Raw genomic sequence first — 23,057 nt, forward strand, 5'->3', positions numbered from 1 at the left:
CTTTCTCCCTCTCTTTCTCTCTCCCCCCTCCCTCTCTCTGTTCCCACCCCTCTCTAAGGCCCTGCAGGTGTTTAGTTCATCTGCTGCTCCCAGTTCCTAGGCTTTTCTGATCCCCTGGGTTAGGGAAGCCTAACACCCCAGAACTCTATGGTTTAATTGCTTGGGGGAAGGGGGAACTCCCTCTTGTGTTGAGTCTGCACCAGGAAACCCAGCCCCTTCATTCTCAACCTGCTATTTTGTCACATAAAAGACCCTCCCAGCTGGGGAAATGAAAAGAAAAAAAAATCTAGTTTTTGGAATCTTGCTTCTTCCCAGTCCTTTGATTTCAGCATCCTCGCCTTGGGCTACAGTCTCCAGGGTCGTTATGATTAAGAAAGACAAAAACCCTTTTGAAGCTCTGCTTGTCTCTGGCTTGTGTCATGCTGCTTTAGACTGTGAACATGAAAACCCACTGGCAAAAATGGTTACATATGGACTTGTGCTGACTGTATACAAACAAGCACTGGTCAATGTCCCATTTACTCTGACACTGTGGACCTGGGGGTGGTGGTGCGGGGTATGAAGAAGTGAAAACTAGATCTTAATCCAGGCATAGCCCATGGGAGGATTGCTCTACTCTCTACTTCAGCTAAAGCCGAAGGATTGCTGTGAGTTTGAGGCCAGCCTGGGCTACATAGTAAATTCCTGAGCTACAGAGTAAGACGTGATCTCAAAATGAACAAAAATCCTTTTTTAAAGGTGTGTGTGTGTATGTATGTATGTATGCACATGAATGTTACAATGAGTGTACATGCCAGAGGAAAACTGTGTGGAGTGGAATCAGTTCTCCACTTCCACTGTGGGTTCTGAGGATCAAACTCAGGCCATCAGGCTTGGATAGCAAATGCTTATAACCACTTAAACTATCTTGCCAACCCCCAGTCTCTTATCATCGAAGGGTCATAGCCCTTGTGCAAGGACACATAGTGAAAAAAGTACAAGTTGGTGTGTTTATAAAGAGATAAAGAGATATAAGATATGTTCTATGGGGATGTGGTGAGATATGGGGGAAGGGGATGTCTCAGCAGACCCATGCTGAGGCAGCCCTTCCCCCTGAGGGACCAGCCACACGACAGTATAGTATAGAATAGAGGTTATTCAGGGCATGGGGAGGGGAGTTACGAGGGTAGTAGAGGCAGAGAAAGGCAGAGAGAGAGAGAGAGAGAGAGAGAGAGAGAGAGAGAGAGAAAGAGAAAGAGAAAGAAAGAGAGGGAGAGGGAGAGGGAGAGGGAGAGGGAGAGAGACAGAGACAGAGAGAGAGAGAGAGAGTAGAGAAGTAGAGGCCGGCCATGGCCATGGGCACGTGGAGAGAGGGGGAAGGGAAGGGAATGGGGAAGGGGAGAGCAAGAGAGGGAGGAGGGGGCAAGCAGCCCCTTTTATAGTGGGTCAGGCCAACTTGGCTGTTGCCAGGTAACTGTGGGGAGGGACATACCTGGCTGTTGCCAGGTAACTGTGGGGGTGGAGTTTAGACAGATTGTTGCCACGAATCATCATCACATTTCCATTGCACTGTAGTATGTCCTTACACAGCATTGTGTTATCCAGTAGACAGCGTGACACAAAGAATGGCCATCTATAGATATGTCATTCTAACCCTTGGGTCCCCCCCCAAACTCTCTCTTTCAAAGCATTTAACAGATGGTGATTTTATTTTATTTTATTTTATTTTAAATTGACTATGTTTTTTTTAAAAGATTTATTTTATTTATTTTATGGGTATGAGTACACTGTAGCTGTACAGATGGCTGTGAGCTATCATGGGTGTGGCTGCTGGGAATTGAACTCAGGACCTCTGCTGGCTCGCTCCAGCCCCGCTCGCTCCGGCCCAATTCACTGTAGCTGTCTTCAGATGCACCAGAAAAGGGCGTCAGATCTCACTATGGGTGGTTGTGAGCCACCATGTGGTTGCTGGGATCCGAACTCAGGACCTTCGGAAGAGCAGTCAGTGCTCTTACCCACTGAGCCATCTCGCCAGCCCCAGACGGTGATTTTAGAAGCATGTTTTTAATACATGCCATGCTGCAGTAAAGAACAAGAAAGCTCTGAAAGCCAAGGAAGAAGGTTGCTCCTAGTCAATGGGAAGAGCTGTTAAACTGGAAGACATCTTTGTGCTTCAAGTAGAAACAATTACAATTTTTAAAAAATTTTAAAAAAAGATTTTATTTCTTTATTTTACACACACACACACACACACACACACACACACACACACACACACATGATGAGTACACTGTAGCTGTCTTCAGACATACCAGAAGAGGGTATCGGATCCTGTCACAGATGGTTGTGAGCCACCATGTGGTTGCTGGGAATTGAACTCAGGACCTCTGGAAGAGCAGTCAGTGCTCTTAACTGCTGAGCCATCTCTTTAGCCCAATTTCTTTTCTTTCCTTTCCTTTCTTTCTTTCTTTCTTTCTTTCTTTCTTTTTTTTGTATTCTTTCAGCTTTGGACTGGAGAGACAGCTTAGCCTGTAAAGTGCTTGCTATGCAAGCATGAGGGTCTGAGTTCCATCTCCAGCGCCTGTGAAAAAAAATAAGGGAGGTTTTAGGAACTTGTAATCCCGACACTGGAGGCAGAGGCAGGAGGATGTCTGGGGATAGTCAAGCCAATCTAAGGCTACTAGAAAGAAACCTGGGTCCTAGTGAGATCCCAGCCTCAAAAACAGTGAGAGAGCTGGGTGTGGTGGTGCATGCTTTTATTTGTTTTTGTTTTGTTTTGTTTTGTTTTGTTTTCAAGATAGGGTTTCTCTGTGGCTGTCCTGGAACTCACTCTGCAGACCAGGCTGGCCTCGAACTCAGAAACCTGTCTGCCTCTGCCTCCCAAGTGCTGGGATTAAAGGCATGTGCCACCACCGCCCAGCAGGGTGTACACTTTTAAATCCAGTTCTTGGGGGGCAGAGGCAGGTGGATCTCTGTGAGTTCAAGGCCAGCCTGGTCTATAGGGTGAGCTCTATGACTTCCAAGGCTACATATAAAGACTCTAAAAACCAAACCAAAGAAACAAATGAGACAGCTTGGAGGAATGACCCCTGAACTTTGACATCTTCTACTCTCACCCCTTAGAACACCCTCTATGCTGGATAGTTTCCTGTCAACTTGACACAAGGTATAATGATCAGAGAGCAGGGAGCCTTAATTGAGAAACTGCCCCCATAGGATCAGGCTGTATGTAAGTCTGTAGGGTCCAGATCATTGTGGGTGGAGCCATCCCTGGGCTGGTAGTCCTGGGTTCTATAAGAAGGAAGGCTGAGCCAGGCAGTGGTGGCGCACACCTTTAATCCCAGCACTTGGGAGGCAGAGGCAGGTGGATTTCTGAGTTCGAGGCCATCCTGGTCTACAGAGCGAGGTCCAGGACAGCCAGGGATACACAGAGAAACCCCGTCTTGAAAAACAAAACAAAGCAAAGCAAAACAAAACCAAAAAAGGAAAGAAAAGAAGAGAAGAGGAAGGAAAAGAAAAGAAAGCAGGCTGAGTAAGCCTCAAGGAGCAAGCCAGTAAGCAGCACTCCTGCATTGGTTCTGCATTGGATCTTGCCTTCAGGTTCCTGCCCTGCTTGAGTTCCTGTCCTCACTTCCTACAATACTGAACAGTGCTGTGGAAGTGTAAGCCAAACAAACCCTCTCCTCCTTTGCTTTCCAACTTGCTTTTGGTCATCCTGTTTCATCATAGCAATAGACAGCCTCACTCCTTCCCCTACCCACATAAACTCTTTCAATCCAGAAAGTTCATATAAATAATATATATAATATATATGTAATATATAAATATAACATTATATAGTATATAATGTATACATAGTGTGTAAAATTATATGTATTATATATACACATAATATATATAAATAATATACATATATAATATATATTATGTAGCTTTATTCTTTGAGAATTTCATACGGCTATATGATCTATTTTGATTCTATCGACCCTCATTTCTTCCATCCCCTCGTCCTAGTATCTTGCTCCCTAAACATGTCTTCCTCCCAACTTTTTGCCTTTTTATCTTAAACCTACTGACTCCAACTAACCTGCCCACCAGTGCATGGCTGTAGAGCCAGGAACCGCTCATGGCCAGTCTACCAGTAGCCAACAGTCTAGAAAGTTCCTTTTTTAAACTTGTAAAGATTTATTTATTTGTATTGTATGTAAGTGAGTGCTTTGCCTGCATGTGTGCATGTGTGTCTGTGTGCATGGAGGTCAGAGGAAGGTAACAGATGCCCTAGAACTTGTATAACAGATGGTTGTGAGCTGCCATGTGGATGCTGGGAACTTAACCTGGGTCCTTTGCAAGAGCAGCTGGTGCTCCTAACCTTAGCCATCTCTCCAGCCTCTCTTAAAACAATATTCAAGCCGGGTGGTGGTGGTGCACACCTTTAATCCCAGCACTTGGGAGGCAGAGGCAGGCGGATTTCTGAGTGCGAGGCCACCCTGGTCTTCAGAGGGAGTTCCAGGACAGCCAGGGCTACATAGAGAAACTCAGAAATCCGCCTGCCTCTGCCTCCCAAGTGCTAGGATTAAAGGCGTGCACCACCACCGCCTGGCAGGTCCACTTTCTTCTGCTTTAGTCTCTGCATTTTGTTTATTTAAGGAGCATTGAACAAAAATAGCCAATTCCGGATATCATAGTCTGGCCAATGTCGCCCTGAGCTGGCAATTACAGGCTATCTTCAGTCTGTGACGATTAATTGTCTTCTTAATGCTAAATTCTAATTAAGCCTCCAGTTTTGATTTGCAACTTCTCATTTTCTTCTGTTGCTCAGGTGATTAGAAATTCTAATTGTGGATTAATTTTGCAAAATTAACACATAAAAGGGCATCTTCGAAAACGCTTCCCATTGCATAACTCCAAAATGCTGGGGAGGTGGTTTGGCATCTCAGAAAGTCACAGAACTTAGCTACGCACAGAAGCCTTTCCAAAGGACCCATCTGCCTCAACACCAGGGAGGCCTGCTGAGGTTCAAGCTTGCTGTACTCAGAAGTAAAGAACTCTACAGGATCAGCTTGGCAAAATCAAGGTCATGTTAGGTCTTTAGAACCAGTGAGTAGCGTCAGAACTGAGACCAAGGCAGCATCAGACACAAGAAAAGAGCACCCTTGTTCCTGTCTCCTCCACACTCCTAAATGACAGCACACGACAAAGTGCTCACGGGGCAGAAGAGTCAGCGATGTCTTTCATCGGGTCCCACTACTCACTCCTAGGGCTCAAGCCACACTGTAGTTAACAAGCTTTCTCCTCTGTGGGAAGAAGCTTCATCAGCCGAGCAGCTGCTGCTCCTTATGTGGGAAAAGGCTCTCCTGTGGTCTATTATTTTTTTTAAAAGAATTATTTATTTTATGTATCTGAGGACACTGTAGCTGTCTTCAGACACACCAAAAGAGCGTATCAGATCCCATTACAGATGGTTGTGAACCACTATGTGGTTGCTGGGAATTGAACTCAGGACTTCTAGAAGAACAGTCAGTGCTCTAAGCCATGGAACCATCTCTCCCACCCCTGTGGTTTATTTTTATGACGATGAAAGTGTTGCCTTTGATGCTAACAATGCCAAGCGGTCACTTCAATGCACCTCTACTTCTGTTCTGTGAGGAAAGCTGGCTGTGTGTTGCTCCAGAGTGTCAGTCAGTTGGCTTTCCATTGTTCTGGCAAAACACCCGAAGAGCGCACCCTAAGTGAGCACAGGGCTCTTTTGGTTTGTGCTTTTGGAGCCTCAGTCCTTGGCCACTCAGCTCTATTGTTTCCAAGCTGATGGGGAGGCAATCACATCATGGCAGAAGGGAATGGAAAAGTAAAGTTGGTTTCTACCTGGAGGTTTCATCCCTATTGGCAAGCTTTGACAGTGCTGGAAGCTTCTATTTGTGATCCTAAAGAAGAGTGTTCCGCAATCTTACCCAGCAGCTGTGAACCCCAAGATTTACAGCAGTGCATCCTGGCAAACAGGCCTAACAGAACCACAAAGGTCCTTATCACTGAGAGAGAGGGGTGGGTGAGCCAGGCATAGAGGGATCATGGAGGTAGAGTTCAGAATGATGAATCAGGTCTTTATAATTTTCTTTTGAGATAGGCTGTGGTTTTGTAGCCCAGGCTGGCCTGGAATTCATAATCCTCCTTGACCTCCTGAGCCACCACACCAGGGTGAAGGGTTGTAGTTTATTCAGTTTTAAATCTTTTATTAAGAGGAAAGACAGAGGAGGGAGAAGCCATTACCTCTCTGTCTTTTGTCTAAAATCAAGCAGGGAGAAGAAAAGCCTACTGCAATGGTTTGTATATGCTCTGCCCAGGGAGTGGCACTATTAGAAGGTGTGGCCCTGTTGGAGTAGGTATGTCACTGTGGGTGTGGGCTTTAAGATCCTCATCCTAGCTGCCTGGAAGTTAGTCTTCCGCTAGCAGCCTTCAGAGGAGGATGTAGAACTCTCAGCTCCTCCTGCACCATGCCTGCCTGGATACCATGTTTCCACTTGTCGATAGTGGACTAAATCTCTGAACCTGTAAGCCAGCCCCAATTAAATGTTGTCCTTTATAAGAGTTGTTTTGGTCATGGTATTTGTTGACAGCAGTAAAACGCTGACTAAGATACCCACATTTCACATTGTCCTGATCAAAATACAACGTGCTTGACATTTGAGAGAAAGCCTCACCTGCCTGCCACCCATTCCACCAGATCAGCAGAGCACAGAACATGGAGCTCTAGGACACATCTCCCTGGATGACATTTCCCTCCCCTTTTCTTCAAAGAGAACAAAAGCCCCAAACTTGTAGGCAGTTGAAAATCTTGTGTTCATCCAGGCAGTGGTGGTGCATGCCTTTTAATCCCAGCACTTGGGAGGCAAAGGCAGGCTGATTTCTGTGAATTCGAGGTCAGCCTGGTCTCCAGAGTGAGTTCCGTAACAGCCAGGGCTACACAGAGAAACCCTGTTTCAGAAGAGCCTGTGTTCAGGGTGGGGAGATGGTCTGGCAGTAAAGTGCTTGCTGTGCAAGCCTGAGGGCTGGAGCCAGGTGTGGTGGCATGAGCCTTGCAGTCCAAGCACTGGGGAAGCAGAGACAGGAGGATTCTGGGGTGGCACAAGGCAGCCAGGTTAGAGAATCCATGACCTGCAGGTTCAGTGAGAGACCCTGTCTCAAAATAAAAGTGTAGAGCAATAAAGGAAGACCCTTGATGTTAGTTTGTGGCTCCCACTAGCATCCAAGTGACCCAAGAACCTGAGAAAAAGGCCCATATCAATCTGGCTGAGCTGTGAACTGGCCTTACACCCTGAGAAAAAGCTACCCCCAAAAGGACTCCATCGAAAAGGCAGAGCTCAGAGTCCTGGGTGAGAAAGAAAGGTGTCCGGCTGTTGTTACATACCTCCCTTGAACCTTTCTTTACATGATCACCTTTATACTACATTGGCTTGTCCTTTGCAAATGAAAAAAATTAGTACTTATACCCTACATACCAAGTGTCACACCTCGCCCAAACCATAAACTTAACTTCTGCCTTCCTTCTGATTGGTGGTTGTTAGAAAGTAACAGGGTCAGGCTTGTAACCTGGGGGGTACAGATTTGTTGGAGAATAACCTGGAAACTGGTGCTAGATGCGAATTTTGTTGGGGGCTAACCTGGAAAAGGAAAAAAGGAGAGAAAAGGAAATGGTTTGATTCAAGAAAAGTCATGAGCCAAGGATGGAAGGAATCAGGCCCTGGTGTTAAACACAGGTCTTGTTTGGGAGGAGGTAACCTGGAAATTGGTGCTATGTACTGGCCTGTTAGTTAACTTGAGTTTAACCTTAAATCGGGTTCTCTAAGATGGAGTCTGAACCCAAGATCTGGTCTATCACTTGTAGAAGACATAAGGTATTAATAAATGAAAGTCTCAGTGCCAGGAATTGGCTTGGTGTCCCAGAGAACCCCCTGCATGCCAACAATACAGGCCGTGGCCATTGTTCTTGGTTTCTCCCCAAAACTAGATGGCAAGGCCCTATTGCTGATGCCATCATACACATTAGGGGCCGGACACAGAGACATCAAGCTGGACCTGAATTGGAAGCATCCTCTCTGCTGGCTAGCTTTCACAGTGTTGATACATGTGTTGTAGGTCTGTTGGGAAGAGAAGCTATCAACGGCCTAACACCCACCTGTAAATCCTCACAGTATTGGTGTAATAGTGGTATCAATTGTTATGTAGGTAGACAACTGCTTTACGACTGAACATAAAACCTGCTTCCCATGAGGGAATTCATACCTGGCATTCTGAACCTGGTCAAACGCCCATGGCTGGGGAGGTTATAATCCCTAGGACAGAATCCATTGCTGTTGTTTTGTTAAATGAACATGCTGCAAAACTGACTTCTAAATCTTGGTGTTTTATAATGCTACCTTAGCCTTGGTCAGAGAAATGTCTATTTGCAGTGGGCATGCATGCAGAGACTCACTGTTGGCCAATATTCCAAGAACAAACCACTGTTGAGTCCTCAGCCCCAAATATGACATCCACACTTCTCCAAGGCTCACGGAATGTCACTTGAAAAGAGGTTAGAAAGAACATAAGAGGCAGGAGATATCAAGGGATGCAGGAGATAGCGATGAATGCAGGATAGGATACAGCTATTGTGTACAGGAGCGTATAGCAGCTATGGTTACCTGCTCAAGACCTGTAAAAGACTGGACCCCCTCCCTAACCCTAGAAGCTGTTATATCTAACTGTTGCTAGGGAAGAAGATATTTTCTAAAACAATGTAGCAACTGGTAAGTTGCTCTTGCTCCAGTAAAAACCTCCACTGTCCTGCTCAAGCTAACATCCCTAATCAAATACAATAGGTTGTACACCTAAAGATATGGGAGTAGAGAGGAAACCTACTGAGAGAAGAAGGGTTTAGTAAGAGGGAAATTATAAGAGACATTCATGGAAGGGTGATTGCGATCAAATATATGCATGTCTAAAAATTTTCACAGAATGAATAAATTAAAAAACAAAACCTTTGCCCCCTCACCCCCTGGAGAGATAGCCCATCAGTTAAGAGCACTGGCTGCTCTTCTAAAGAACCCAGATTCGGTGGGCAGTGATGGCGCACATCTTTAATCTCAGCACTTGGGAGGCAGAGGCAGGCAGATTCCTGAGTTCGAGGCCAGCCTGGTCTACAGAGTGAGTTCCAAGACAGCCAGGGCTACACAGAGAAACCCTGTCTTGAAAAACCAAACCAAAACCAAAACCAAACCAAAACAACAAAAACCAAAACACCCAGATTCAATGTTAATCACCCACCTGGCAGCTCTCAAGTCTGTCATCTGTTCTAGGGGATCTCACGCCCTCTTGTGGTGTCCATGAGCACTGCGTGCACGTGGTGCAAATGGATAGAAAGGTGGGGGGAGGAGCTTGTGTTTTTGATATGGCTTGATAGAAACTTTCAATGAAGTCTCATCACTATGTGTCTTTGGGGGCTTGGAGGGTGGCTCTTCTGTCCTGAGTGCTGTAACTGAAAACACATGGCATACTGCGGAGTCTTTACCTTGGAAAACCAGCATAAATCATTGGGCCAAATGGGCCATTCTCACAAGCCCAGATGATCCTGATGTGGACAGTGATCCACTTGCACGAGAAATGAAGACACAGAAGCAAAAGGCCCCAAAAGGAGAACTCCAGAAAAATAGTTTTCCTCGATGTCAGAGAAACCTACAGTATTAAAGAGAGGAACATTTTGTTGGCTCTTATCAAAGCTATTTTTAAAGTCATTTATATTTGTGGGTTCAGTGAGCTAGAACAGAATCACAATCCCATGCAGCTGTGAGATATTTGGTGATATCTCTGGGGCTACTGCTCTGAGCTTCTATTCCACCTCAAAAATTGGTAGGAAGACTAAGACGAAGAAGAAAGAGAGGCAAAAAGAGACAGCCTGGGAAGACAGGGAAGGCATCTAGGAAGTCAAGAGAGGCCAGAGACTCTGCTCCATCAGAAGTGTTTGCTTAGCATTCACAGAGACCTGGGCTTGATCCCCAGCACTGCATAAACTGCCCATGGTGGCACATGCCTGTCATCCTAGCACTTGAGAAGTGGAGGCAGGAGGATCAGCAGTTCAAGGTCACTCTTAGCTACATAGAATGTTTAAGACGTCAGTGTTGGTTGTGTGTATCTCCAGGCAGATGGCCCCTTTGCCTTCTGATTCTCTAATTGGTGAGCCCAAGGTGATTTGGAAAACCTTGAGGGCAGTTCACTGCCAATCAAGCAGGGTACAGACTGTTGCTTTTCTGGTGTCCTGGAGTTTCAGCTCAAAGGTGATGGGAGAAGGTGAAATTTCTCCCCTGGGAAGAAGTGGCCAGACTTGTCCCTTGACCATCTGTAACTATCAACCTTCAGCCTACACACGATAAGGTCGAGATCTTATCTAGAAGTTTCTCTGACAGGCCTATCCTGTTCCCCAGGGGCCAGGTGACTATCTCAAAGCATGCTTGGTCTTGAGCCATCCTGAAAAGGCTCAGCCAAGAGGACAACCTTCCAGCAAGGGGTTCTGGGAGATGTTGGGGTGCTTCCAAGGGCAAGAATGGAAATGGGTGTGTGGGAGGTATTCACTGTGCCTTAGCCCAGATAGGGTGCCCAGATCTCTAGGTCTCTAAAGATTCCCTGTGCGCCTTTTGGATCAGTAGTTGTTTGGCAGGACACAGCTAGGCAGCTGACATTCTGGGCCTGTTCTCAGTGAGGATGGCCCTGCAGGTGGCAGGGAGCAGGCAGGAAAGGAGAGATCCACCCTCCCCTGGAGCTCACTGAAAACTCCTGAGCCACCTGGGGGTTACACCTCAGCACTGGGAGGGTAGAGGGAGCAGGGTCATAAGTTCCAAGTTATCATCTGCTATATAGCAAGTTCAAGGTTATAGGTTACAAGAGACCGTGGAGAGGAAAAGAGGCAGAGAGGGACAGAGGGAGGGAGGATAGAAGGAAGAGAGAGAGGAAGGGTGGGAAGGAGGGAGAGAGGCATAGAAGGAGAGAAGGAGAGAGAGACAGAGAGGGAGAGAGAGGGAGAGAGAGAGAGAGAGAGAGAGAGAGAGAGAGAAAGAGAGAGAGGAAGGGGAGAGGGAGGGAGCAAGGGAGAGAGGCATAGAGGGAGAGAAGGAGAGAGACAGAGAGGGAGAGAGAGGGAGAGAGAGAGAGAGGAAGGGGAGAGGGAGGGAGGGAGAGAAAGAGAAGGAAGGTGAGGGGATAAGGAAGGGAGAGGAGGAGAAGGAGTAAGGGAGGGAGAGGGAGGGAGGGGAAGGAGGAAGAAGGGAGACTGAGATCTCTACTGCATGTACCCTCTTCCCTCTGGTTGTTAGAACTGCCTGAGCTGACCAAGGCATGGTTAGAAAGAGTCCAGGAGGACACGGGAGACATCTTGAGCTGTGGGGTCAGGGATGATCCCCAAAGCAACTGTGAGAGACGCCTGTGAACATGACATGAAGCCCCTCAGCATGGACATTGCAATGCATGTAGGACCAGGGGCCTGAAAGCAGGTGTGTTGTCTGCCATGCTGTGCTCAGATTCCTCTCAGCTGTGTACATCACATTAAAAGTCCCATGTGCTATGACTAATGGCAGAGTCAGTTCAAGTCATATATGGTTGCTAGAAAAGTTCTGAAAGAATACTTAGGGCCTGTAATACTCAGGGGTAAAGGTGCTTGCTGCCAAGCCTGAGGACCTGAGTTCAATTCCTGAGACCCACGTGGTGGAAGGAGAGGTCTGACTCCTGAAAGTTGTCAACTCTATCTTACACACACACACACACACACACACACACACAGAGCCCATATGTACACACATGTGCACACAAACAATAAATACATGTAATACAGAGTAATAAAAAATGTAAAAGTCAATTATAAAAAAAGAATATTTCTCCTATAGAAAGGAGCAATCCACAATGTGGACTGCTTCCAAACAGGACAAAGATGCATTCGCTGTTACCCTGCCAACTGATGACTCCTGGTCATTTTCACCATCTAAGCCTCAGCAGAAGTATCTTTGATGACAACCAGAGAAGCCATTTTGGAACAGTATCAAATTTACCTCTCCCCATCACTCCTGACTGCTGTTAAACTCTCTTAGAGGTCTGTGGAAGACACCATGACTGGAGTAGCCACATTTCAGGGTCCTGAAGACAGAGGAACTACAAGGGGGTGAGCTGATCTGAGTGTGCTGAGGGGTGGGGCGGGGCGGGGTGGGGCAGAGACGCCAGAAGAACCTTTGTTCACCTCCTCAGTCCGTGGAGACAAAACAAGGGGCTCTGGGGAGGCTGACTGCCGAGGGAAGGACAGAAAATGAAGCTGAGGATAGCATTTTCTAGCTTAGGATAACTGGCAATCCTACCACAGAGCCAGAGGCTGCAAAGCCATGTAGAAAGTTCCAGAAGAACAAGACAGTTTTCAAAAGTTTTGCCATGTTTTGGGGGTTAAGGAATAGGGGCAGAGGGGCGGGGTGCTTTGTGTGCAAGGAAGATGGTGTCACACTGAAACTGAAAGCCACCCTTCACTCAGCTCTGCCAAGGAATGGAGCTGCTGTGATCAGGCTCCATAGCTCTTCAGAGCTAGAAAGCGTCATTTTGAGAGCATTGTATGCTCCTCATACAATGTTTGGCATGCAGCAAAAATTCAGCAAGGCTCAATAAGAGACAGGACTAGGCCATTGAAAACAAAGGGAAAATAGCCGCTAGAAAGAGCCTCACAGGTGGATAGGTGCTGGAGTCAGAGAGGGCTGGAATGTAGCCAATATTAATTGTATTCAGGGGAAACACAGAAAAAAATGGAGACAAAATGTAAGAAGGGAGACAAACTGGACTGTGTAGACCTCATGGTGCTTAAAATTGGTTGCATGACCTCATTCCAGTTAGAGTATGTGTGTGGTGTGTGGTGTGTGGGGGCATGGAACCCAGGGCTGGTGCATGCTAGGTAAAGTGCTCTGTCACTGAACCATGCACACATACAGACCAACAAAAATGAGGACCATACTGATTCAACCTCTATGTGAATTCTAAAGCCCATGGCTCAAAGTCTTAAAAATCAATTTGCTACAACTTTGCTAGGGAGTGTGTGCCTAATCTGCTCATTCCACAGGTGGCTTTCCCTAGGAATGACAAACTTCAGCACCTGTTCTGGGTCTCACAGTGCTCTTAGCACAGCTCATTGGAGTCCAGAGATGGGGTATTCTCTTCCTCTCACTCATCCTCTCTCTTGCTTTGTTTTTCTTCCCTCTTCCCCTCCTGCTTTTGAGACAGGGGTTTCTCTGTGTAGCTCTGGCTGTCTTGAAACTGTAGACCAGGCTGGCCTTGAACTCAGAGATCTGACTGCCTTCTGAGTGCTGGGATCAAAGTGTGTTCTTCTCCCTCTTCCTCTCTGTCTCCCTCTCCCTCTCTCTCTTTCTCTCTCCCCCATGAGGGATTTTTACTATGTTGCCAGGCTGTGACCTCAAACTTCTCTGCTCAAGCCATCCTCCTGCCTCAGCCTCCCAAGTGGCTGGGACTTCAGGTACATTCCACCCCAGGCTATTCATTATTGTAAACACAGCCTTTGGACAGTGCATTAGGGATATCAATCTGTCAATCATCCATGGGAAGCCTCCATGCAATGGCATTTGACTCCACCCTGAATGTCAAGAAAAAAAGTCAGAGAGAATTAGGGTGATGTGCTGTCTGGGCAGAGTTCATATAGAGAACACAGATTTAATCAGGAGTTGGCATAGCTCCCTGGAACAAGCCAGATGGTAAATATTTTAGCTGCCATGAACCATGCCATCTCTGCTGCAACTACTGGCTTTTTAACAGGGCAAAAGTAGCCAGGCACCATTCGCAGGTGGGTGATTGCTAGGTTACAGCCTTTGCAGCTACCCATGTGTCTCCTGATGGATGCCGTTCTCTCAATAAAGTCCCCTTGGGGTAAGTCATCTCAGTTCTTTTCTATCTAAACTACAATTTGTTTGTTTGTTTGTTTGTTTATTAGATGGAGTCGCCGTATGTAGCACTGGCTAGCCTAGAACTCGCTATACAGATAAACCAGCAGCAGGCTGGACTCGAACTCCCAAAGATCCACCTGCCTCTGCCTCCCTAGTGCTAGGATTAAAGGCGTGCGTCATCACATGAGGCTAAGAAGAAAGGCTGCTTCTTTTATTAATTTATAACAGGCTCGTGGAAATGGCTCAGTGAGTCGGGACAGCTAAGTTCAATTCCCGGAGCCTAGGTTAGAAGGAGAGAATTGACTTTACCATCTGGGCACTAACCTCGCGGGCATGCTGTGCTGCACGTGAACAGCCCCACCTCTGCCGCCCATTAATTAATAAAAAGCGTATCTGTAACAGAGGCACTCGGTATAACTTTATTAACTGCATAGTGAAATTTGAATTTCTTACACGACCCCCCCCTTCTTGTCACAAAGTATCTATCTTTCCCGGTCCTCAACTTCTTTAAAATGTACTGGGCACTCTTTACTGGGTACCCTAGGTGGGTAGCTGGAGGTAGACCCACAAGCCCTTGTGGGACAAGGAGCAAAGCAAAGCCCCTGTCATCCTGCAGATGGACATTTTTTTAGATCAGGCTCAAGTAGTCGTCGCTTCCCACCCGTCCCAACTCTGGGAAAGCCGTCAAGGTTGTTTTCCCGCATCCTTTAGCCCACCGAAGCCACAAGAAGCCACCCGCCAAGCCAGGCGCGGTGCACAGAGCCCAGCGAGTCGGGCGCGCACCTGCTCCCCGGTCCCCGCGCACCTGCTGAGCCGCGCTCCGGCCTCGTCTCGCGAGATCCGGGCTGGCATAGTGGCCCCCACCCCCACCCAGGCCACCGAGTACCTCTCCCCGCCCCCGGGCCGGGCCTCCCCGCCACCTCGGGGACCAGCCCGTCCCCCCTCCCAACCCCCACAACAACGTAGTGGCTGCGCTCCGCACGTGAGCCCCTCAGTCCCAAGGGACCCCGCCTCCCGGGCTGGAGAGTGGCCCGGCGGGCAGGTGCACGCGCCGCCTGCCGCCAGCGGGTCCCAGGCGCGCCCAGGGTGGGGGGACCCGGGGACCGGCTGCGCGCACGGCGGCTCTTGGGCGCTGCATCCCTAGCTCCGCTCTGCTCCGCTCCGCTCCCCACCCCGCCCTGTGATTGACAGGCAAGATGTCGGTGTGGAGCGAGGCAGGAGCGATTGCAGCAGCCGTCCCCCCTGGAGCCCGGCGGCGGCAGCAGCGGCAACGGCGACAGCAGCGGCAGCAGCAGCAGCAGCAGCAGCAGCAGCAGTGTTGTCGCGGGGAGCAGACCGCAGCCAGCCGCAGTGGGCGCCGCAGCCGCGCCAGCCGTGCGCACAGCATCCCGAGAGCGCGCTGAGCACTGGGACCCGCGGACCATGCCGTGTCACCGCGACCGGGAGGGGGACAGGCGCGCTCCTTTTTGACATAAAAGCCAGCCGGCCAAATAGATTTATATACATATAATTCCGCCCTTCACGGAGCCGGTGTGCGAAGCGTGAGCTCTATTTCCCTCTGCCTCCTCCTTCCACTTCTCCTCCCCTTCCTCCTCCTCCTCCTCGCCCTCCTCCTCTTTCTCCTCCTCCTCTCTAAGTGTACAGACTGCACCCTACCACCTGGTTGGCTTCTGACAAACGGGCATCTCTCCCTTTTTGGGGACCAGAGACACAGAGAAAGAGAGAGGAGAGAGACAAGGGACATTCTAATGCAGACTGCCTGATACTCTCCCCCGCCCCAAATAATAATAAATTTTGGCTCTTGTCCCCTCCTCCAACCCCCCACCCCCTCAAGCTTGTGTGAGATGTTGGGTTTCTTCAGGAGACACTGCTGAGAAGTCGCAGAGGTTGGGGAAGCGTAGAGGGGGTGGATTCCCTCTACCTCCACTCCTTCCCTCCCTCTTTTTTCTTTCTGGGAGGAGGTGGAGGAGGAGGAGGGGAAAGGGGGTTGCAGAGCAAGCGATGGATGAGGAAAACATGACGAAAAGCGAAGAGCAGCAACCTCTGAGTTTGCAAAAAGCCTTGCAGCAGTGCGAGCTGGTTCAGAACATGATCGACTTGAGCATCTCCAATCTGGAAGGGCTTAGGACAAAGTGTGCCGCTTCCAACGACCTCACGCAGAAGGAGATCAGGACCCTGGAGGTAGGTGTTGCCTGGGGTGGGGGTGGGGGCAATCCTGCCATCCCTTCCCCTTCTCCAGTCTGTCCCCCTTCCCTTTGGGGTTCTGTGTGTTGAGGGAGGGCCTGGGGAGGGGAGGGGGTAAAGCAGGTGGGCACGAATGATGCGCTATGATTTATCACCTGGCAAAGCTAGCGTGGATGTCCCTTCCCTTCCCAGTGCCGCTGTTGTCTGTGCTCGGCCGGGTGGTGGTGGTAGCAGTAATAATTGGTGTTCCGTATTTATTATTACGGGTTGTAGCTGTTGCCATGATTATTCTTTTCCTGTGGAAGGAGGGAGTTATTATTATTATTATTATTATTATTATTATTATTATTATTTCTCTCTCAATTTCTCTCTCTCTCTCTGGGATTTGTTTACGGGGGGGGGGGCTTGAGTGCTGGGTGCTATGTTAAGGAGCTGCAGGGAACCCACGTGACCTTGTGCGTTCTGCAGGTGGTCAAAGGTGGTTTTGCCTGGTTAGATGGAGCTGCCTAAATGGATTCAACCTTTTGCTCTGTGTCTCATCTCCCACCTCCCCCAATCTACGCCTTAGAAAACCAGATGCGTGAGAAAAAAAAATCCCCAGGGAAGTACCCATTTCTAAAACAATCGTTTGATGTAAGGGGGGGGGGGTTTGTCGATCTTAGCAGGCCCAAAATGAAAGTGTTATGTTTGCCTGGAGTGGTTCTTGCACTAGGTGGCGTGGGGAAAATGCTCTCGGGCTGCCTTGGAGGCTAGAGGTCCAGGAGAAAGAGTTTCGTTTGGCTCATTGTAGCATCTTCTCTCCCGCAGAACTTGAGGGGAGTTGAGAGCAGTTTGCTGAGATCGGTGATAGGGATGGCTACAAAGTTACCACCAAGAAAAGGAAGGAACTCTTTTCCTTCAAAGGCCATTTTCCCCTCCAGAGGATGCTTTCAGGGTTTTGTGAAATCCTCCAGCATCCACCTTGTTCAAAATGTCAGCCCGATTCAGCAGCCCCATCACCTTCCTTCCCTCGAAGGCCCAGCTGTCCACATTGCTTGATTTAATTTGGGAATTCCCACTAGCTGGCAATTGCCAGAGAGTGGTGGCTGTGGAGCTCAGAGCAAAGGAGGGTTTCCATTGGCATGGCCATGTACTATGGAGCTGGGTGGTTCGGTTAGCCTCTGGCTTAGCTTGTGAGTTCCTGAAGCCTGAAGTCTTTCTTCAGTCTTAGCTGATGGGGTCATCTGCATGGATGCACCTCTTGGATTCATTTGTTAGGCTTTTGGTTTTTCCTCCATGGTTTTCAGTTTGGCCTGATGTCTGTATGCAGGAGACTATGGTTTGGAAAGAGGAGTTTGTGTGTGTATATTTAAACACGGCACTTGCTGCCCTTGGGTGTGTATCTGTGCTCATCTGTCAAGTGGGAACATGAGCCCAGGGATGAAATAAGATAAATGTTAATGTGGGAAGTATGTTGGGAGGCCCAGGCACATTGCCTTTCTCAGGAGAGAGAGAGAGAGAGAGAGAGAGAGAGAGAGAGAGAGAGAGAGAGAGAGAGAGAGAGAGAGAGAGGGAGAGTTTGACTAACGTTTGCTGCTGAAAGAAAAGGTGTAGGCTGTTGTTAGCCCAGCCCGTATCTCTGCACAGGGCCCAGAACAGATTTGGTTCAGAACTACGCACAGGAAAGCTTACATAGATAACCCCTGAGGCCACCACCTCCACCATGTCTCTTCTACCCTCTGTCACCAGGAAAACCCCACACTAGACTATTACAGTCTTAAGTTGTTCAGGGTTTCCTTCTGTTTCTGTTTTGTGGTTGTTCTGTCCTCTGTTCACTGACTCCATGGAGGGCAGTGATTGACAGAGCCAGGCACTCTGTGGCTGGGGATGGAGCTCAGTGGTAGAGTGCTTTATACTTTTGTAATGCGCATGAGATCCTGGGTTCAGTCTCCACACTGTGTAAACATACAAATAATGGGCACTTGGCTCTGTTTTATCTCTGCAAGGTGTCTTATATTTGAAATTAGGGGACAAAACTGCTGACGTGCTGGTCAGGAAGCTGGAATCATAGGTATCCTAGTTAGGGGTACTATTGCTGCAATTGAGACACCATGACCAAAGCAAGTTGGGGAGGAAAGGGTTTATTTGACTTATACTTCCATAGAAGTATATCATAGAAGGAAGTCAGGACAGGAACTCACACAGGGCAGGAACCTGGAGGCAGGAGCTGATGCAGAGGCCATGGAGGACGCTGCTTACTGGCTTGATCCTTATGGCTTGCTTGGTTTGCTTTCTTTTTTCTTTATTTAAGAATTATTTATTTCTTTTTATGTATATAAATACACTATCGTTGTCTTCAGACACACCAGAAGAGGACATCAGATCCCATTACAGATGGTTGTGAGCCATCATGTATTTGCTGGGATTTGAACTCAGGATCTCTGAAAGAGCAGTCAGTGCTCTTAACTGTGGAGCCATCTCTCCAGCTCCTCAGTTTACTTTCCTATAGAACCCAGGCCCATCAGCCCAGGGATGGCAGCACTCACAATGGGCTGAGTCTCCCCCGCACCCATTGATTACTAATTAAGAAAATGCTTCACAGCCTGATCTCATGGAGGCATTTGTTCAATTGAGGTACCTTCCTTTCAGATAACTCAACCTTATGTCAATTTGACAAGACTAGCCCGCACAACAGGAAGCATATCTTTTTCTAGATCTCAAAATCTGAGGGTACCACAGGACATACCAACACTTGATCCACAATGCCCAATGCCCAGTGACTCTTCTGGAGCAATCATGCCTAGATTCCTAGGTCCAGGGCATAGGAGAGGAGCCAGACTTCACGTTTGCAGTCACCAAGTTTTCGACTGTACCAGCTATCAAATATGATAACCTAAAGCCTCCTGGGGGTGCTGGCTAAAATGTGGGTTCCCAGCATCTGATGGCCATATTCTAATTTAGCTAACATTGGAGAGAGGGTCCAAGATTCTGCATTTAGTATGCAGACAGTGTGCTTCTGTGTGTAATTTTTCTTTGATGGTACTGGAAATTGAACCCAGGACCTTGTGAATGCTATATCAGGGTTCTACCACTGACTGTATCCTCAAGCCCCAGACCTTGTGTTTCTGATTAGGAACACTTTATGAATTACTAATCAAATCTGGGTGTGGTGGTGCACTCCTGAAATCTTAGCACTTGGGATGCTAGAAAGGAGAGGAGGGAGCGTCCAAGGCCATCGTGGACCACATGGTGATATTGTGCTTCAAATTAAAAAGGAAAAGAGGGCCGGGTTATAGCTCAGTGGCGGAGACCTTGTCTTATATATAATGCTTAGCCCCCAATTCTGAAAAAGATAAAGCCAAAACCTACCAGCAGCAGCAACAGAAATAAAACATCAACACCAGAACCCTAAACCCATTAGGATTTCACTATTGTGTTCCAGCTATTTCTTTATGTTTTAAACTTATCTTGAATTTTATCATTGTACGTGTGGATACAAGTACATACTCTCCTTTGTGTCCAGGAATTGAACCTGGGTCACCAGGGTTTCAAGACAAGTTTTTTTACCCACTGAGTTGTCTTGCTAGCCAATATGTATATTTAGGTGGTTTATCTGGCTTGTGGCTCTGGTCCAAGGTCGATGGGCTGCATCAGATGACTGCCATCTTTGGAGCAGAATCCCAAGGTAGTTCAAGGTATCACATGTTGAAAGACAAGTTCCCTGTTGCTTTTGCTATATAATGGTGATGACTCCCTGCTCACAAATACCAAAGCTGCGAAGAGATCAGCTAGACTATCCTGAAGACACTGATGATAATTAGTGCAGACTTCTGCAGAAACAAAAATATTCAGCATGACACTGGGCGATGGTGGTGCACGCCTTTAATCCCAGCACTTGGGAGGCAGAGGCAGGCAGATTTCTGAGTTCGAGGCCAGCCTGGTCTACAGGGTGAGTACCAGGACAGCCAGGGCTACACAAAGAAACCCTATCTCGAAAAAAAAAAAAAAATCAGCATGAATTTGGTCTTCACAAAGCATGCTTCTTGGGCAGGGAAGAAAGGCTGACGTCACAGCCAAGCGACAGTGAAGGTCAAACATTCAATTCTTTATGAGATGGCAAAGAAAGTTCTGATGGCTTTTCTGCAATGGTTACAAGTTGGCGTTCATAGCTCCAGCTGTCACATCTGCATTCAAGGAAAGATAGAGGAGGACCCTATGAGAGATGGTGGTTCATATTTTTGGCTTTAGGAAACAAAGACTTTCCCATGGTAATCCTCCTTTCCACCATCAATGTTCAACTATGGTTTTTGGCCACAAAAGAGTCAAATATTCCAGCTGCAAGGGAGGTGGACAGAGAGAAGCAGGAAAAGCCATCATTTTCCTCGCCTTTGATGAGTCCTGTGCCAAATCATATAAAGTCAAGATTCTGCTTTCATGGGAGAAGGTACCAATGGGTGTTGGGTGGGCCACTAGTAACTCCAGCCCTAGATATTTTGATGAAGAAGACAGTCGGCTTGCTTTGCAGTTTGAGGCAGGTGGATTCCTAGCTGTTCTACTTTATCTCGATACAAATGTAAACATTTTAACCCAAATGGAGAATTGTAAGATAATTCCTGGCTTGGTGGGAGGTTGTAAGGATCACCAAGGGTGATGCTTTTAAAGATACTAACTGGAAGAAAAGTGTCAGCAGCTACTAAGCAGACAATAGTCTTAGGCAGATTATATCAGTTCCTCTTTGCTGTGACTAATTACTGATAGAAACTACTTTTAAAAAGGGAAGGGTCTGCTCTTAACTGTTTTGCTTTTATTTACTTGATTTGTACTTTTTCCACTTAAAACAGAACAAAACAAGTAGAATCCCTTCACTCTCTCTCCTTCTCATTCCCTCCTCCAGCCACTTGCAGCTACCATCCCTAGATGCAAAGATTTAGCTTGGCTTATGATTTCAAAAGAGACACCAGTCAGGCATGGCAGCATTTATTCTAGCACTGAGGAGGCAGAGGCAGGCAGATCTCTGGTAAGTAACATGATAGCCAGAATTGCATCGTGAGGCCCTGTCTCAACACAAACACACGAGTCATAGCCCATCAGGATGAGAAGGATGGTGACAGAAACACAAGGCAGCTAGTTGTTCATGGCCAGTCTTTAGTCAGGAAGCAGAGAGCAGACATCAAACCTCAAGACTTAACCTTCAGTGACTCACTTCTGTCAGCAAAGCACTACCTTTTACATTAAAACAACAGTTCTCAACCCCTTCGAGGGTCACCTATCTCATATTCTGTAAGTCAGATATTTACATTACAATTCACAACAGTAGCAAAGTCATGAAGTAGCAATGAAATCATTTCATGGTTGGGCAGGTCACCACAGCACTGTATTAAAGGATCACAGAATTAAGAAGGTTGAGAACCACTGCTTTAAAGGTTCCCCAACCTTCTTCAGCAGTGCCATCAATTGGGGACCAGCAGTTCACACACATGAGCCTGAGCGGGGGTGGGGTGGGGAACTTAAGGGAGGAAGATGCTTCACTTTCAAACCCTAACAGTGATGGTGGTTAGCTGAGGATGGTGTCGCTTAAATGACATGAGGACGACTTGGAGCAGAGGAGTTTGGGTAATATTTCTGAGTATGCTAGATAGAATGGTTGTGTGGGCTGTTAGCCCTGTCCTGGAAGCTCATGTTCAACAAGTATTCTATGGGTAAAATAAATTCTGGGGTGAAGGGGTTTGGGATCCACTCACCTTTGCCTGGTCATCTGTGCACATGAAGTCTGGGGTGTTTTCCTTTCTCAAGGATTACCCTGGAGGGGTATTGTTCCATAGAATCCACCTGGGGAAACTTGGCCAGGCAGTTAGGGAGGCCTGCTTGGCTGGGGAGGCAGGGACTTGGAATGGAAAAAAAGGACGGGAGGGATGGAGACTGTAGCAAAGGGGACCCTGTGGCTCTTTAGACTTCACAGTGCTGCTTAAGAGACCGCTCAGAATGGAGTGTGCCTGGCAGAGTGTCATAGGAATGAGTTTAAGTCTCTGATTCCTGGGGTCTTACTTAGCCTGGGGGTGTCACACTGACTACTTATGTCTCTTTGTGGGAGGGGACAGATGTCTTCAGAGGTTCTGGAGTGAATACAGCAAAAGGATGATGGACAGCAAGTCTGGTGATGGTCTGTAGCAGGGGCTAGCCAGGTCTGGTGATGGTCTGTAGCAGGGGCTAGCCAGCCTTCTCTATTCAGGGCTGAATGGCAAATACATTAGGCTTTGTAGTCTCCAAGTTTCAGACACCCTACTATGCTATCGTAGCTTGTAGAAGCCATAGACCACACATGAGGTGTGAGTACATTGGGAAGCTTCTCATAAAACTTTATTTGTAGCTCCTGAATTTTGAGTTTGATATTATTTTCATGTATATACTCTGATGTATTCTTTTTCTTTTGATTTGTTTTATATGTTTATGATAGTTGTTTTATGATATGTGTGTGTGTGTGTGTGTATACACACACTGTTCTTAGTTTTGGAGCTTCACAAGAATTTGTGGTGGATGAGACTTGGTTTATCCATGGTCTGGATGATGAATGGGATCGCACAGAGATCATCTAGAAGCCGATCAAGTGACACGGGGCTGGAAGATTCTGACTGTGTACAGGGCAATGGCTCTGAGCCAACTCTAGTGTGGTCAGATTGCCAGGGGAGGGTTTGTGATGGGTTTGGGGGCCAAGGGCAGATGCCATGACATCTCCTCATGTGGCACAGGCATCATGGCCACATTTAGCAACTCTGCTTTTTATCCGTCCACATCAGTTCTTGAGTTCTTTGTAATGAGCCCTCCTTAGATTTAACTACATTTGGGGAAGTCTACACTTAAGATGGCATGTCACAGATTTCTGTGAGTCTATGGGCAATGCTTACTAGTCTTGTCTGGCTTCATTCATATGAACTGACAAGGAGGAGGCATTGGGGACAGGGTGAGGAGGTTTGG

The 23,057-nt window shown here is 47.5% G+C and overlaps 1 protein-coding gene across 2 annotated transcripts in view; it reads left to right on the forward strand.

Moving 5' to 3' along the window:
- The first annotated feature begins 14,899 nt into the window (after positions 1 to 14,899).
- Positions 14,900 to 23,057, forward strand: part of Ksr2 (kinase suppressor of ras 2) — a 369,325-nt gene continuing 361,167 nt past the window's right edge. The window contains exon 1 of one of the 2 annotated variants that reach the window (XM_031337631.1): positions 14,900 to 16,103. In XM_031337631.1, the coding sequence (XP_031193491.1) occupies positions 15,924 to 16,103 (180 nt within the window). In that variant the 5' untranslated portion in view covers positions 14,900 to 15,923. The remainder of the gene's footprint in view (positions 16,104 to 23,057) is intronic. The other variant, XM_031337630.1, reaches the window with a different exon arrangement.

This window comes from Mastomys coucha, unplaced genomic scaffold (assembly GCF_008632895.1).
Source record: "Mastomys coucha isolate ucsf_1 unplaced genomic scaffold, UCSF_Mcou_1 pScaffold22, whole genome shotgun sequence".
NCBI classification, from domain to species: Eukaryota; Metazoa; Chordata; class Mammalia; order Rodentia; family Muridae; genus Mastomys; species Mastomys coucha.